Source organism: Crocuta crocuta, unplaced genomic scaffold (assembly GCF_008692635.1).
Source record: "Crocuta crocuta isolate KB4526 unplaced genomic scaffold, BGI_CrCroc_1.0 scaffold130, whole genome shotgun sequence".
Classification (NCBI taxonomy): Eukaryota; Metazoa; Chordata; class Mammalia; order Carnivora; family Hyaenidae; genus Crocuta; species Crocuta crocuta.
This window is the reverse complement of record NW_027527920.1, coordinates 11,008,363-11,025,867: the sequence shown is the minus strand read 5'-3', so window position 1 is coordinate 11,025,867 and position 17,505 is coordinate 11,008,363. Positions and strand designations below refer to the sequence as shown.

General features: G+C 49.2%; 1 protein-coding gene across 1 annotated transcript in view; it reads left to right on the top strand.

Moving 5' to 3' along the window:
• The window catches only part of TLN2 (talin 2), a 425,012-nt gene that overhangs the window by 359,166 nt on the left and 48,341 nt on the right, over positions 1-17,505 (top strand). Inside the window, exons 42-45 of the mRNA XM_077745320.1 lie at positions 1,343-1,489; positions 5,711-5,812; positions 8,337-8,456; positions 15,153-15,299. Of these exons, the coding sequence (XP_077601446.1) occupies positions 1,343-1,489; positions 5,711-5,812; positions 8,337-8,456; positions 15,153-15,299 (516 nt within the window). The remainder of the gene's footprint in view (positions 1-1,342; positions 1,490-5,710; positions 5,813-8,336; positions 8,457-15,152; positions 15,300-17,505) is intronic.

Here is a 17,505-nt window from a genome sequence, read left to right as displayed (position 1 = left end):
TCTCTGTTCTTCAAGGTCATTTGTCATCATTAACTTCTCAGTTGATTTTAGCCACAGTGGTCAGTGATGCACGTTTGTGCGCCCGAGCGCCTGGAGTGTCGCCGTTCTGACCCTGACTACCTGACATTATGTCAGGCTTCCCTAGGCTCGAGCACCTACTAGGCTGCTCTTATTATAAATACACAGTGATGCACCCATATCATCTCAGCAGAGCCTTGTTACCATTTTTCCATCGTGCTGAGGAAGCAAAGCCCAGGACCACTGCGCTAGTTAGATGTGGATCCAGAGCCGGAACCCAGCTTTTCTGATGTCAGGACCTTGCTTCTTTCTCCTGCGTCTTGCTTCCCCAGGAGGTGTTTTCCAGGGAGCCTGACACCACCGTTGGTTCATCTTTTCATTCACTCATTCAGCCAGCGCCTACTCTGTCTTGTCCCGCATGCGGTACGCCCGCGATCATTAGAACCTCTCCACGTGTCGGTCAGGGGGAACTCCTGAGCCCTCGAGACTCTGCCTGCGGCATGGACGTCTGTCCCTGGAGAATCTGGCTCACTCATCCCTCCAACCTCATGGCAGCGTAATTTGTGACCTCATTATCAAACCTGTTCGTCTTTCTGCAGATTTATTTCTTTGCCACATACCTACATCAATCTTCTGGAATACAGGGGTGTCCACCAGCTTTGAAGAGAAGTGCATTTGTTGTAAACAATTTTTTTACTTTGTATTAGTTCTTTTAATGTTTCTTTAATGTTTTATTTACTTTTGAGACAGAGTGCAAGAAGGGGAGGGGCAGAGAGAGAGAGAGAGAGAGAGAGACAGAATCCAAAGCAGGCTCCAGGCTCCAAGCTGTGAGCACAGAGCCTGACGCGGGGCTCAAACCCACAGACTGGGAGATCATGACCTGAGCCAAAGTTGGATGCTTAATCGACTGAGCCACGCAGATGCCCCTATATTCGTTGTTGTTTTTGTTATTTTTAATTAAACCCATCAACTTGCATATTTGGGAATCTGTGGCATTCTCTTTCTGCCACCCTGAACACGCTAACTCAAAACTGGTCCTGTCATAAGATGCTACATGATATTGTGATTTTTTTCTTCTAAATTAGAAAAGAAGGTCTCTTTCTGTTTTCCTTTGTGATTTTTAGTGCTTTTGCAAACAAATGTGCCAACATAATAGAAGGAAAAACCCAGAATACGTTGTTATGCTCCGTCATGGAGATACGGTTTTGTATTGTGCCTTTTTAAGGTTATACTTAAAAGCAGTGAAGTGATTCTGAGGAGACTGAGCACCATTTTCTTCTGCATATGGAAACTTCTCGCAATCCTCTCCCCTGTCCCTTCTCAGGCCCAGCACACCCACGACGCCATCACAGAGGCTGCCCAGCTCATGAAGGAGGCCGTCGACGACATCATGGTGACCCTGAATGAAGCAGCCAGCGAAGTGGGACTGGTGGGAGGCATGGTCGATGCCATTGCAGAGGCCATGAGCAAGGTAGGCCCAGGCATCCACGTGCTCACGTCGCCATTGATGTGCTCACCCTTGACTTGCCCACTCTTGATGCCATTTTTTCCTCAGCTTCTCTCAGACGTGGCGCCCAGGCACTTTTCTCTAAGGAGTGGTCAGTCAAAGTGGATATGAGTGAGCCTCCTCTTGAGCATTCTGATTAATATACACATGTTCTATCCTGCATCCAACATAGTATTCGTTCCTTGTTTCTTCATTACGTTGTAAGCCACTCTCACCCTGACTTCCAGTTTTATGCAGGGGAAAGACAATGGAGATGGAGAAGGTATCACTGGTTCCTTCACTTAGAAAATGGAAATAATTATTTACCTCCCCTGTTTACCTCACAGAGTTGTCATGGGGAACAGACAGCAAAGTGACTTAGTGAAGTGATTCCCAAGTGCTGGTCTTTGGAATAACTACCTAGGAATCACAGGGAGCACATTCTCAGACCCTACCCCAGCCCTAATCAATTGGAATCTCTGTGGGGTTGAGCCTAGGCATCCCTGTAGTTTTTTATTTATTATTATTTTTTTTATTTTTGAGAGAGAGAGAGAGTGTGTGAGCAGGGAAGAGGCAGAGAGAGAGGGAAACACAGAATCCAAAGCAGGCTCCAGGCTCTGAGCTGTCAGCACAGAGCCGGACATGGGGCTCAAACCCCTGAACCGTGAGATCATGACCTGAACTGAAGTCCGGCGCTTAACTGACTGAGCCACCCAGGTGCCCCGGAATCTCTATATTTTTTAAACCTCCCCATGGTTTTGGTATCTACAGATGCCAGTATGTAGATAGAAGTAGTATGTGTGAAAGCCGGTGGTGAACTCTTGTGGACAATGGGCATAGAAGATAACCGGAGAATTATTTCTCCTCCAGTGACCCCTCCGTTGACTTGGATCAGTAGGGAAGTGGGACTGGAGAGTGTTTCCTGCTCTTTCCCCAAGGAGTCCTTCACTAGTCATGTCAGTTTGATAGTAAAATTAACAATTGTTCATCAACATCTAATTGCCTTTCTTGGATAGCACAGCCAAGAACTTGAGATTTTGTCTGTGTCTTGAAATGTCCATTGTCAAATTGTAAATACGTTATTACGGTTTTCAGGATAATAAGTGGTCTTTAATTGCTAATTTAGAGAAGATTGGTTGGTACGTATCTCCATAAAGAGGTGATAGCCCGAAACTATAATTAAGATAATTCTCCATAAACATCACAAGCCAGGCTGAGATGCTGGGGCTCCTTCAGAGACCTCGGGCGTGCCTTGTCAGAGCCCTCCAGTAATTTCTGCTGTGGGCTTCTCATGCCTCAAATATGGACAGTTTGGCAGAAAACAAATGAAGTTCCCCTCTTTCTAAAGGCCTTTGGGTAAGTCTCAGTGGGTTTGTTTGGCCTCCAGGATGTCAAAACACCAGAGCTTTGGAAGTAAGCCATGTGCTTACCAAGGTTATTAAATAATGGAGCTCAAGTTTTCTCAATACAAAATAGAAATTCATATGGTAAGCTTTTCCTTCCTAGGAGAAGGTATTTTTCAGAATCACTCTAATGATAGAGAAGAGTTCCATCAGTCCCTGCAATATGGAAGTCAGATTCTTGAAGTCTTTCTTTTTTTTTTGATGGCCTTTGAGCCTTGCCATAGTGTGACGGCTTTTCAGTAAAGAAAGCAGCTTTCCTACTGGCTGCCATCAGCGGTGTGACTGCTGCTCTCTCACTCAGCCCAGGACACATTTGATTCTTTCAGAAGGGCTGGGACAGAAGTCTGGCGATACTTGATAGCAATAATTAGGAACATGACCCACAGAGACCAGGAACAAAGGGGTTTTTCCCTCAGTTCCGCAGGGTATACAGGTGGTATTTCATTGGTACCCCTAAACTCAGACCTACCCCGACCTGCCATCCAGGACCCAACGTACCACCCAGTGCCTCTTCCCCATTCTCCCTTTGCTCAGTCCCCCCACAACCTGCCCATCACTACGCACTTTGTATTAAGTGATATTCCAGGTCCTTTGAACCCCTAAGCATTGAGGTGTTAGGATTTGCTCATTTTCTTATTCTGGTTAGTTGGCTACAATATTGATACGCTGTTAACATCATCATTTGAATTTCTCAAAGCCATTGCGTGACTGGCGGAAAAAACCGAAGTGCACCCAAAGTTGATTCTAACTCGGACGTAATTTGTGCCAGTTTGGTGCTTCCGCTGTGGAGGTTCTTCTAGGAATTCTCTCTCCATGCCTAAGCACCAGAAGGTTGGGGAAGTGATAGGTTAATATGAAGCAGTCAGCTTTCTGGGTGACCTTGGAAAAATCACTCAAGCCCTCTGAACCTTGGTTTCCTCATTCAGTGAGGTTAGTGTTTCTTAGCCTTGGGGATTTTGTGACCTACTACCTTTTCTTTATTTGCTTTTTTTGTTTGGGTTGTTAGGTGGTGGTAGTGGTAGTGGTGGTAGTGGTGGTTTATTCTTTTTGACCAGGGACGGAGATGAAAAAAAAAAATCCTGCTATCTGCATCAGTACTATTTCATATAAGAAGGATCATGTTAATACCCCCTCAAAAAAAGTATCATCTCAGAGTAAAGGAAAGTTCTTTAAGTAAATTTGAAATACAAAAATTTGGTCACTTTGTTCTTAATTTTCTCACTGTCTTTAGATTGGTAGGTTTGCCATAGTGGCCTATGGCCACTGTGTTCTAAGCTGCCCTCCAGCTCCAGCCTCCTGGTGTGTTTGTAGTTAGGCCACATCTCATAGGAAATCTCCCAACACATTGCTGGACTCTTAGAAGATGCCCAGTCAGTCTCTACAGAGAGAATGAGTCCACAACTCAGTCCTTATTTGACCAGCAGGTCCCCCATAGTGTAATGGAGATGTTTGATGGCAGCTCTATCCCTGATAAAGAAGCTTAGAAAAATCTAGCCTGGAGCTTGTACTGATGCATTGATGGAAATTATATTCCCGAGCTATGCAGCCACCTCATACGTAGGCTATAGTGATACGCTCCTTTGGCTCATATTATAGTGAGTGCCTGCTTGTGACATGACGCTGTTATATGGAGCAACTTTCCTAGTTGCCCCTTGGTCCCTAGTCCCTGCCCAGCTTCAGACTGTCTGGCAAAGGAAGATCTTCTCGAATATGTCATTGTCTACCCCAGACCCCGCCATTTTTCCTCATGATTTCAAGGTTCTTCATCAGACAAATCAGGTTCATTCCCACTGCTCTCAACAGCCTCTCTTCTGTTCACTATACTGACTCTACCTGTATTCATTTCTCTTTACTCTGCCTCCTTACCTGCAGTACCATTCAGCAATCAGTGTTGACAGTAGCAATGGTGATGGTGGTAGAGATGGGTTGCCTTTCTCATCCGCATAGTCCTCATTGATATTATTATCATCATCTTTATTATCCTGGTCATCGTCTCTTCCTTCATGTGGCTCTTGACCAGGTATGGTCTCAGTTGATGTGCCCTACAACTTCTTGATGCTAGGAAGTCTCCAAAGAACGACCTGAGACTCAGAGTTTAAGTAACCAGCTTGAGGCCCATTCACAAGCCCTGGAACCAGGCCTTGAATAGAGGTCTTCTGGGCCACTATGACCCCAACCCTTCGAGAGGCAGAGTCAAGTCCGACTTGTTCCAACTCTTCCCCCCACAATGGTCTCTCCCATCTCTCAATTCCTATTGCTTTCAGTCAGATGAGCAATAAGTTATTCCCAGCGATTCCAATTCCTTGGCTTCTCCATCTTAGATCAGAAGTGAGTTTGAGGGTGTACACCTCTGTGGGCTCCACCATTCCTAGGGAAGCCCTTCATGATGTAGATTCTGCCTCCTCTCTTGGCTCATCTTCTGCCATTCTGTGCTTCCCTAGAGATGTGTAGCTCATGCCCACCGCCAGATGCTTGGGCGCTAACCCTGCCTCTTGGAACATCTCCTCCACCTTTTGTGTGTAGCAGGCTCCAACCCTCTTAAGACTTGGCAGAAATGTCCTTCCTCCAAAGTGCCCTCCCTCCCCTCTCAGACAAGGCTTGGGCCCCCCTTGCCTGTGTACCCCTACTGCCGTCTTTGCACCTCTGTTAACGTCCTTATCACCCAAGCTGAGGGATGCTGTTGACTCTAGGCCAAAGAAATTCTGTGTGCTTCTCCATTTGCAAAATTCTGATTCTAATAAATACAGTCCACACTTGAGCTGTCCTCCCCTGACATGTGGGTTCTTTTTTCTCTCCTCTGTAGCTGGATGAAGGCACTCCTCCAGAACCAAAGGGAACATTTGTCGACTATCAGACAACTGTGGTTAAATACTCCAAAGCCATTGCGGTAACAGCTCAGGAAATGGTAAGAGGGAAAGAGCTGCCCCACCCAGCATTGGTTGCCCTGTTTTCCTCTACTAGCACCGCTGAGTCTTGCAATCGAGGTCTGTGTTGGAGAGAGATTACCCCGTGTCTCCTGTTCCTTCTGGGCCCCAGCTCTGTCCTTTATCTGTGATCTCTCTGGGTGCCTGTGGGCCAGACGCCCACAGCTCTCATTTCATGGAAAAGCTGCAAGAGGGAATTACAGATAATTGAGACTTGGGCATGAGGACAGGGGAGCAAAGGAGGGAGAGAAAATGAGAAGGAAGTTGGAGGTAAAGGGAAAGAACAAGAAATCCTATTCACCCCACCAGGGACTGGATGTGTTGTTATCAAGTTACAATACAGGAGAAGACATGTGGGGGCCGAACAGAGATGGTCTAATGGAATCAAGCTGCAGTGTGTGGACAGTAAGATAAGCTAGTCTTTCAGGCGCAGCGAAACAGTTGCATCTATGAAAACAATTGCCCAGACAACAGAAGGCATGTAACCTTGAAGAGTAATTTTCAATTTTTCTTTTGTCCTAGAATGTATTGCCATCAGAATTGCATTATATGCATCTTTAGATAAAAGTGGCATGGAGAGACGGTGAATGCCATCTTGATATGCTAAAAACTAATTTAAAAAGTTGACAAATTGTGTCCTCAGAGAGTATGGAGTACGGAGTAAGAAAGTTCTTATTTACCTCTGAAGGCTCAGAGGTCACAGAATAAAGTTTTGGAAGATGCCTCTCTGCCGCTGCCCCAGCATCCTGAGTTGAGAGATGAGGTGGCTTCCCGGCCGGAGGGACCAGACTGAGCCCGGGCCGGGCTCCTGCCCCACCGGGCCCAGCACCTCTGGCTGGCTTTGTCATGTAGTCGTATGTCCACTAGAGGTTGAGCTTGGACCACAAAGCCTTCCCCTGCTGCTGCTACTCCTTCTTAGAAACTCCGGGATTGTGCCAAGCTCGTTGTTGTTGAAAAGGATTTGGGTCTGGAAGGGGAACAGGAGCAGCGCCGTCTCAGTGACTGAAAGAGCTGGAGTCAGGCCCGAACTGGTTCTGCTCAGGGCGCTCCGGGGCGGGGCGCAGGTCACATCGGGCAGCCCCACGATGCCAAGTCCTCTGAGCAGAGAGCACAGCACAGCCGGAGATGAATGTATTTTGAATGGCCTCGTGGTGTTTCTGGAATCTGTCCTGGGCTAGGCTCTCAGCAGGCCCATCCTGATCCTTGATGTCCATGCTCTTCAGGGGCCCAGCCCGGGGCTGCATGGCTGCTCCTTCGTGAGCTGGCCTGGACCCTGAGTAGGCAAGGGTCCTGCTTCCCCGTGTCACGTTGCCCCAGAATCCAGGGTTCAGACACCAGAAAGCCTGCGACACTTCCTGGTAAATGCGTCGGAGGGCTACACGTTCCCTTCCAACCTCCGTGATTATGGAGCCATTGAAAACATTTTGTAAAGCCCGTTAAAGTCAAGGTCTTCTAATGCCAAGAGAGAGAAGAGCATAGGGCAGGAGGGAAGCCTCTTACTCAAGAAGGGCAAGGATACCTTCCCAGGCAGCAGTTAAAACTGCTGTTGTGAGAACCAGCAGGCATTTTGTTGGAAGAAAAGGAAAAACTGGAAACCAGTGTGCTAGTCTCATAGGATAAACTTAGGTACGTTTTCTATGAAGCAGGAGGAAAATACTGAATGTCCTGATCATGAAAAGGCAAAGCTCGACCATCTAGGGTATGATGTACTGGTTTTAAGTTTATGGGGGGGGGAGGGGGCGGCGGGGAGGAAGGAGAAAAAGAGAGAGAATCGCAAGCAAGTTCCGCACTGTCAGTACGGAGCCCAAAGCGGGGCTTGAATTCACAGAACCAAGCGTCTGACCTGAGCCGAAGCCAAGAGTCAGACACTTACCTGACTGAGCCGCCCAGGGGCTCTACAGTGTACTCCTAACTAAATTTGTGGCTGAAACCTTGTTCTTGGGCACAAATTGACTACAAAGCTGTATTCTCTTTGAATATCGTCCTCCCAGACATCCGGCTCGCCCGTCCCTTCTCAGTCACGATTTCCCTAACCGCCCTGTCCTCATGCCCTCTTGCCCGTGTGGGACCCGCTTCTGGGTTCCCAGTCGCCAGGTCAGCCCCCTGCAGAAGCACGGGGCCAGAGACGTGCACTGCATGGGGCCCATGCCCCCCGTGTTTCCCTGGGCGCCTCACCTGCTGGCCTGCAGGGCCGGGCGGGCCGGGGCTGCCACGCTCACCTCCGGGAGGGGACGGCCGCGAGGGCCCGGCCTCCACGCTGCACAGCCGGGGCCCAGCATGTAGCCCACTGGCCTGAGAGGGGCCCTGGCCCGTTGTGCACGTCGCAGCATGGGCTTCGCTTGAACTGCCCTCTCCGGTGTCCAGCCCTCCCGCGCCCGCCCTGTGCAAGTTAAGAGCTTAAAAGTGAATGAACCCCTTTGGCTTCCGGTGGTATTAACACATGGTTCTCATGCTTTTCTCTGTATGTGTGTGTGTGTTTGTGTCTTGCTTGTTTTCTTTTTCCAGATGACTAAGTCGGTTACTAACCCGGAGGAGTTGGGAGGACTGGCTTCACAAATGACCAGTGACTATGGGCACCTGGCCCTCCAGGGCCAGATGGCAGCAGCCACGGCGGAACCAGAGGAGGTCTGCCACTCTAAGCCCCTGTTTTAAGAAGCGCGTGCACACTGGTACCCACGCCCAGGGGACGCTCTCTAGCTTAGCTCCACCCTAGAAGCTTCCCCCTGATAGCCGAAACCGGGCTCTATTTTCACTACTCTCCTGCCAGCCCCCCAGGGCCGTGCCCGGACCATACTGTCCTTTCTGAGGCCAACAGGCTGAGAGCGGGGTCCATCTGGGGAGTGGGTTTTCAGACAGACGGCCTCTGTTGACAGTGTTGGGCCAGGTCACCTGCCTTCCAGCCCATCACCCGACTCCCAGGGCAGAACACACACGACCATCTCCCTCGTGCTTAGCACATCCCCCTCAGTTACTTTTCTGTTTCTCACGGCTCAAGGAAGTGTTGGAAGAGCCAAGTATGGGATTTAACTGCCCCCGTGAAAGGACAGGGTAGCCTGCTTTTGTGCAACAAAGTCTTGTCCAAATACCGTTGGTGGCTTTCTGAGAACTGCCCCTCCCCCATGTCTCCTTTGGACTCCTCTCTATTACCTGTCTGCCTTCCCTACACTCCCTTCCCTTAGTGGCCGAGCACAGGCTTTGCCTTAGAACGCCTGTACCTGTACCAGTCTGAATATGGGAAAGTTTGGTCCCAAAGGCCACTTCCTAAGAGCCCCCTTTCATCTCTGATGCAGCCCGAGTAATCAGGCGGTCCGTTGGGAAACAAACAGGCCGGCTGGAGCTTCACATGCCTGAATTCTGCACCCATACCAGTGTTAGCACATAGAAGGTGCCCCTTCCCAAGCTACCGCCTGGCTCATTAGAGACCGGTAGCTCAGTCTGGAATAAAGAATAGTGGAGCCGATTGTAGGGACACTGGGAAGGTGAATGGAACTACAGTTAGCGAGCTGTTGATGAAGCACAAATCCTGTGTACGATACTCCTGAATGCAGCGGGCTGTCAGGGCGGAGGGCTGTGACTGATAGGCCCTTCTCCTTGTGGTGAAGGCCCCCAGGTTACTTAGTGTCTTTTCTCCAGGAGTCCATTCTAAGCATGTCTTTACAAAGACTCCCAGAGATAATACAGGAATGACACCAAACAAAATCACTTGCTAACAGATGTCGTAACAACGCATGTAAACAGGAGTATCATATGTATGCACGTGCATACATATATATCTAGCATGGGATGACAGAAGTTTCTAACAGTGCCTGCATTTTGAGATTTTAGTATGGTTGAGTATTAAGGCTGCAGCATGAATAATTCTGTTTGTAATGAGTCTGTTAAGTCACTACCAAGAAAGAAAAATCATCAGAACCCCCAACCCTGACCCCAATCAGGATTCTGTTGATGCTTTACACAGTCTCATTTAAAAAAAAAATTATTTTTTTTAATGTTTATTTTTGAGAGACAGAGCACAGGCCGGGGAGGATCAGAGAGAGAGAGGGAGACACAGAATCCGAAGCAGACTTCAGGCTCCGAGCTGTCAGCACAGAGCTGGACACAGGGCTCGAACCCACAAACCGCAAGATCAGTGACCTGAGCTGAAATCGGATGCTTAACCGACTGAGCCACACAAGTGCCCCCACCCAATCTTTTTTTTTTTTAAACAGACCCCTGTGTTAGTAAGATCACTTTGAACTCACATAACTCATTTGATTTTACTCGTGCTTTTGAATTTCCTGAACAAATGTACAGGAACTTGGGTTACAGAAAGGAAGAGTTTGAACAGAAGGAAGCAATGTTAGGCTTTGCAGGACTGAAACACTAAGAGGCTCTGGGGAAGGTTTGGTTCTCTGTTTCCAGAAATCTTTAAAGACCGAGTCTGCATCCGTCTGGTTGGTTCAGATGTTAACCCGCCTGAGTTACTGAGTGAAGAGCCCATGATCTGTGGAGATCTTTCCACATCTGAGTTCTTCGGAGCTACCCAGCCCATGTGTGAAACAAAGCAGGTTTTCTTACTGCAGCCCAGACCGTGAAGCAAAACACACAATAATGCCAGCACGGCTGGCAAGGAAAAGGCACCGTTAAAAAGCACAACGCGAAATGACTTTAGTTCCTGGCCCTGTGTTTGTAGCAGCTGACGTTTTCATTAAGGTTCCCCCTTTTCACCACTGCGTCTTGAGTTCTCTTTTACATTCCAGACACAAGAGCAGTGTGACCTGAAGCAAAAGGGGGCAGAGCGAATATAAAATTACCAGTGGCTTGCTCAGGAAATTTCTTTGTGTGCATTTGCCAGACAGATATTTAGGGGAAAACTGAGAAGTTTGGGAGATCCCTAAAGCAATGTAGTTTTTTATTCCAAGACTGTGGAATTAGTTTTATATCCAAGAAGGCCCCACATCCCAGCATGTGAAAGTATTTATACCCAGGGCAAGTAAGAAGTCGCTCCTCACCACAGCCCTACAGGCTGCCACGCCGAGTCAGCGCTTTGGGCTTTCTCAGAACAGGGCACTTCCAAGGAGAGGTCCTTGCTCTGACCTTGACCATCCAGCAGGAGCTTTCTATGCTGCTGCTTCCATGCAAAACTCAAACTCCTGTTAACATCACCAGGAACACTACATTCTTCAGAAAAGCTAAAAGCCTCAGGCAAGTTCATAGTCTAAAATCACTGCTCTCTTTATGAAAGAAGGAAATGTTGATCCCGTGAGCTCCAGGTACTGAATGTAAATGCCGGGGGAAGGACCTAGTGACTACAACTTTGTCTCTGGAGGCAACTGTGCTGTGACCACTTGTAACACTGCCCGTCTCCAAAGCCAGCGGGAACGTTTGTCAGGAGGCTGTGGCAAGAACCACAGCCTTCTCCCAAAAATCAGATGAGTGTCTGCTCTAGAATTCTCTACAAGTTTCCACTCCAGGACACACTTTCTATAGGTGGAAAGTGATGCCTTGCTTCTGCCCTGCACTCTTGATTCTTTCCCTTTCTCTTGTTAAGGAGAAACTTGCAAAGCCTGTCAGAAAAAAGCCATTTATTGCCTCTTCAATGTTCACAAGCTCTCCCAGGCAAAGCAGATGTGACCTGGTTTCAGATGGGATTGTTTTTGACAGCCTGAGAAAAATCCATAAGTTTTGTTTAGTTTTACACAGTAAAGAAGATCAGTATTTCTGAGACCCCCTGCACTTGACATTTGATCCGAGATTTCATCAAGCCAGACTTCCAATTTCCCCCAAGGCATAAAACCAGGAGACGATGCCCATTTTACTTTTATTCGGGCAAGAAGGGAACTGAAGGGTTTTCTTGCCGTTCGAGTAATGCTTCAACTGAAGTTGCCAACTTAAAACCCCAAGCTGAATGTCTCTGAGCAGCACTCCTTTATAACAGGCACTGGTGTTAAGGCGGATCACCCTGGGGCCTGGGCCTGTTGGCTGAGAAGGGTAGTGTTGCTTTGACAAGTTAGCATTTTTAAAGCCCTTATCTTTTTGCATACATTCTTAAATACACATTCCCTTTCTCGGCTGTTTCTCCAGCAGTACAGAATGTTCTGGGACGTAACAGTAGAGTCTGTTGCTTCTGTAGTCCTCTTTTATGTAAATGGCTGCCCAAAGTGTCCCGGGTCGAAAAGAACACGATGAGAGGTGTTGTCAGGTCTACACCACAGGGCAGATCTGTGCTGGGTGCTGCCTCCTTGACCCTCACACCGGCACAGTCCTTTGTTCTTCCCCATTTCACAGGTTAGCAGACTGAGGCTCAGGGAGCTTAAATTGTCCAAGACCACATAGCTCCAAGAGTTAGTGTGGAAGCCATTTGAAATAACTTTTGAGAATAAGTGAAGTTTCAAGTAAGTACTTAATACGTGGAAAAGCCGGGATTCAAACCCAGCACATCACAGCCTTTGCTCTTTTCCCCTCACCGAGCTGCCTCTCATCACAGCAGCGAACGTTCACATGGCACTTTCTACTTGGAGATGTTTCCACACACATAACCTTTCACTTGGTGGTCCGTCAGCCTATGAAAATATGTGAAGCTTGTCCTTTGTGACCCTCCGTCCTGCGTGCTGTCCAGGCAGGACTGTGCGGCCAAGTGTACAGGAGGATCGTGTGGCCGCCAAGAAGGCGATCGTGTGACCTGGCACAGATGAGATGGCAGAACTGAGCCCTAGACTGTCCAGGAACCCCACGGGCTTGTACAACTGTGGCCTCACCGTAGGCACATCCCTTTGCTTTCTGGTGCTGGTCTTGGTTGGAGCTTCCTAACTGGAATCTCATCCCTAATGACCGCTGCCCCAGCTCCACAGTTGCTGTACAGGATCCTTTGCGGCGTGCATGATGTCACCTCCAAGGGAGGGGCTGAGCTTCGGGACGTTGGGGTGCTTTTCATAGCATGGCCTCTTGCGGGGGCACAGAGGGAGCATGAGAGTGTTCTATCTGCCCACAGGTTTCGGCTCGAGATAGTAAGGACATTGCAGACAAGGGTCCCTTCTCCCTCACAGCTCCAGGGCTACTGGGGAGTGACTTAAGAGGCCTCTGCTTGCCCCAGTGCCCACCACTGTGCAGAGACAGGAAGCTCAGGCGCAGTTCCAAGGAGGAGCAGAGCCCAGAGAAGGTTCCTTCTGAGCCTGGCCCTTCTTAGCACCGAGGCCTCCCGCCTCACTCTTGAGAGCTCTGACCCAGGGAGGCGCTTTGGAAGTCCCGCATGTTTGACTCAAGGCTCAGTTTTTAAACATAATTGAGCTGTTTTTAAAACTATTAGGAAAAGCTGTGTTTATTTTTGAACATACTCTGAGCCAAATGGCAACCCACTGGGGGCCACCAGCATGTTACCGTGGGCTGCTGGGTGGTTTTGTGCAGATGTCAGGCTGAGGCAAGTCTCTGCCTGCTGTGGTTCAGGGACTGCAGGGAATCTCTCTCCTGTTTGCTTCACACACAAAACAGGATTTTCTCAACGCTGCGGCCAAATAAAACTACAGAAATAAGCTGGTGGCCGAGGCTGTATCTGGCCTTCAGAATCTGACATTTAAACTTTGGCTCATTTAGCCTTATTGTTGACTTTTTGAGTCGAAGATAGACATTTTGACTCCTAAAGGAAGGGTATACTTAATAACAGATGATCGCAATTTTACATGTAGAGTTTGCATGAGAGGTTTGCGGGGAGGGGGCAGAGGGTGGCGCTGGTCACTTCTCTGAGCCTGCAGAGCCTCTTCATCTGTCATTGAGGGGGGTTAAACTAGTGAAGTCGTTTTTATTTTGAAATTCTATGTTTCTTCCCCATTTGTGCTTTCCCAGCAGCACCCATCATTTAGAGATCTGTGGTCATCCTTGACACAGAGCTCTCGCCTGTGAGTTAGTGCTGAGCCTCACGTGTTTCTGGTTAAAGCACGTGGATCTGAAAAAGCCTTGAGAGCCAGGCTGAGTTTTGAGCTTTTGTGGGCATCCAGCCTCCTACTTCAGCTCGGCCTCTTGTTTAAGCCAACAGCAAACAGCTACATTTCAGTGGCGTTTCTGCTGGGTGGGCTGGATCAGACTGGAAATGGTCCCCAAGTAGCCCAGCCTGCCTGATCGTGAAGTTTTAGCAGTAGCTCCAAAAAAGCCAAAGCTCCACTTTCTGGATCAGGACAGTTTTCTCTTAAATGGATTTAACCACCCTTTGGGCCTTAATGAGTTAAGGGAATTACCTATTTCCAAAAAAGCAGTATGTGTTTCAATGATAATCAGAGTTAACATTTTCAGCCCCCTTGGCTGCCCAAAGCAACCCCTTCCTTGAACTCTCCTAGGAAATTCTGGAAGATAGCACCCAGGTGGTCCAGATCTCCCAGCTTTTACTCAGGACACCTGAGGTCTTCCTGGTGGCTGCTGGAAGGAAAGCCACAGCTTCTTGCTATGATGGAGTCTAGGAAATAACACTTATTAACTAGAGCTTACTGGTTTTTTGTTTTGTTTTTAGTTGCTTACCTGGGCTGGAGGGCAGATTATTTATGGCAGCTGTATTGTTCAGACCCAAATGAAAATTGATGTGAAATAGCCAGAGGAATGCACGCTTTGGGCAATGGAATTTATTACCATTTAAACAGACAGCTCGCAGTTTATCCATAGTGGAAGCTCACTTGGGTTCTTTGAGGCAAAGTACCTTTTATAATCACACAACCCAGGGGCCGTTAAAGGCTACTGAGCCTTTAGCTCTAAGAATGTACCTTTTTAAGGAAACCTCCACCTGGCCTGATAGGAAACCTGGACCCAGTGTGGATACAGCTGAGGAAGGGGGCATTCTGGTTGTAAACATCCCCATTTTGCAAGAATCTGACAGCCGTATGCTTCTTACTAAAGCTATGTATTTTGAACTTCTAATTACTCTTTAGGGCTATTGTGCGGAATAAATCGAAGTAAATGCCCTACCTGCTTAGAAGAGGCCCTGACACACAGAAGGGGCTCAATAAATGCATGAATGACTAATAATTACCCCCATGGAGTTCATCTAATTAGCATTCCTATCAAGTGGCTTGGATGCAAGTTAGCAGTTCACTGGAAAAGGTAACACATATCAGAAAGGCATTAGGCTAGTCTGATGAGATGCAGGCTTGCTTCTTGGGGACCGTGGGCATTTTATCGTCTCTAAAAAGGGAAGCAGAATCAACGAAATTCCATACTCCACCAAGCACAGACTCCTAACAGCAGTGGAATTTTCCTAGCCAGGCTCCCATAGGACATAGGAGAAATTTTCCACCTAGGGGAGACTTCCGATGGCAGACTCCATCATGCCTCTCCTTCCCCACCCCGGGCTTGCCTCCACAGATCGGCTTCCAGATTCGCACGCGGGTGCAGGACCTGGGCCACGGCTGTATCTTCCTGGTGCAGAAGGCGGGGGCCCTCCAGGTGTGCCCCACAGACAGCTACACCAAGAGGGAGCTCATTGAATGTGCCCGTGCGGTCACAGAGAAGGTAAGGAGCAGCCTTCAGGCCAGACGCGGCCACGGTCACCCGCACAGGCCCTCGATGGCCCACTGAGACCAGGGACATAAGCGGGAGGCTATGCCAAAAATGGTCCAGTCAGGTCTGGGCTTCCCTCTCACGCAGGGATTCCCCAGGGACGGGGCACATTAGAGGGCTGGGGTAATCCATAGCCCTGAGAAAGTGGGAACCTAGGACGTACTGTCCCACGAAAGTCAGGGCCCCAGTGGTGCACCTCCTTGATGGGTTTTCTTGCTGAGAGACTGGACAGACCATCTCCCAGTCACATGAGCACCAGGAGCCCCTCCGGGCAACCCCTTTTGACACTTGGCACTTGGGCTTCCTGCTCCGGGAGTCTCCCAGGTGCTGGGGACTGAGTAAGAAGGGCCCGAAGCTCTCTTCAGGTTACCTCTTTCCTTCCAGAAGAGACTGAAGTGGGGAAGGGTTGAGCCTGTGCGCAAAGTCGCAGGGCACGTTCGTTGAAAGAGCAGGAACCTGCTCGATCTTTTCAGACTCCAGCAGCAGCTCTTTGTGGAGAGAATCCCGTGGTGTAGCAAGTGGGGCTCCAGGGCCTCAGCTAAGTTCTCTCACCTTTCCGAGCCCAGTACCCTCACCTGCAGAATGAGCACAGAGAAATACAATTCCTGGCCCGTGGGGTTGTGAAAATGAAATGCGGTGATATGTGTGACAGTGCTTGGCACCACGCCTGACACACAGTCCGACGTGTCACAGACACTTGCTGTTCTCTGTAAACCGTCTTCCGACACTCTCGTCCCACGCAGCTTACCCTGCTCAGCGAAGCCTGTTCTCGGCATCCCTTTGTTCCGCGGCTCCTTTATCCCCCCAAAGTACACTCTTCTCCTGCTTTGCTCATTTCTCAGAGTCCTTTTTCAGGACAGAGGACAGCTGTTCTGCAGGCCGAAGCATCTGTGCTTTGCTGGCTTCTCCCTCTCCTTCTCTTGGGTCCCCAGGACACAGAGCTCTGCACTGTTTAGAAGCCTGGCCACAGGACTTGAGAGCCGGGCGGGGGACCCCTCACCGGGCAGGTGCCACCACAGACGCCGCTCTGTACAGGGCTGCGAGCCGAGGCCGAGCAACGCCTGGCGGTCTCCTGCAGCCCACAGGGCTGCCCGGGCTTCCTCGGACTCCACAGGATGAGGAAATAAATCTCTCCGCTGGAGGAAGGCATTCTCCCTCCTTTCAAAGGCCTTCCTTGTTGTTGAAGTTACCCTGGCCAAGTTCCCTCATTGAAGACCTTGGAACCAGCACATGAAGGCGGGGAGACCGGGGTTCAGGCAACATGATCTCCTTGAGCTGTTCTCGCTCTTACTGTTTCTCCCAGCAGAAGGTCCCTGACTCCTCCTGCCCGGAGGAGGCTCAGAGGCAGAGAATCGGCTGTTCAAGCTAAGAGAGCCTTTTCGGTGCTCTCTCACTACATGTCCCTGGCCTCCCATCTCCTCCTGCTGTCTCTTACATGTCTTGGTTGTGTCTGTAACTTCCACCAGCCGCAAGAGCCTTCACTTGCTCACCTTCATGCCCTCGTCCCCTAGGAACTAGTTGCTGCTCAATAAACTACTCGCACACCTTTTGTAACAGGTGGACACCNCTCCTCCTGCTGTCTCTTACATGTCTTGGTTGTGTCTGTAACTTCCACCAGCCGCAAGAGCCTTCACTTGCTCACCTTCATGCCCTCGTCCCCTAGGAACTAGTTGCTGCTCAATAAACTACTCACTTGCACAGCTTTTGTAACAGGTGGGACACTGTTTCTGGACTTTCTTTCATTCTGGCTGAGAACATCCCTCCCATTCTCGTGATGGCTCGTCTTGGCCCTTGTCACCTGTCCTCCAACAAGAGTTCTTTCCAGAAACTAGATAAGTTGATTCTCAGGCCAGCTCTGTTGCTGGTGGGAAATAGTGGCATTTAACTTCAGGAAGGAGAATCAGGCGAATGAGGAAGAGAAGCTGTTCCTGTGGGCTGGTCTTGGGACGCGGCAGGTGCTCAGGAAGTGAGCCGTCTGGCCCACGCGGGGCCGTGTCCACCACCTCTGCTGAGATGTGAGCAGCACAGAAGGAAGGAAGCGTACGAACTCTGTGCCTCTCAGCATTGCTGTAACTCCTCTCTTCCGGACCCTGTATTTTTAGAAAATGCATTCATGAAATTTTTCAGGCTCTTCTATGATCCGGCCATAGTCAAGGAT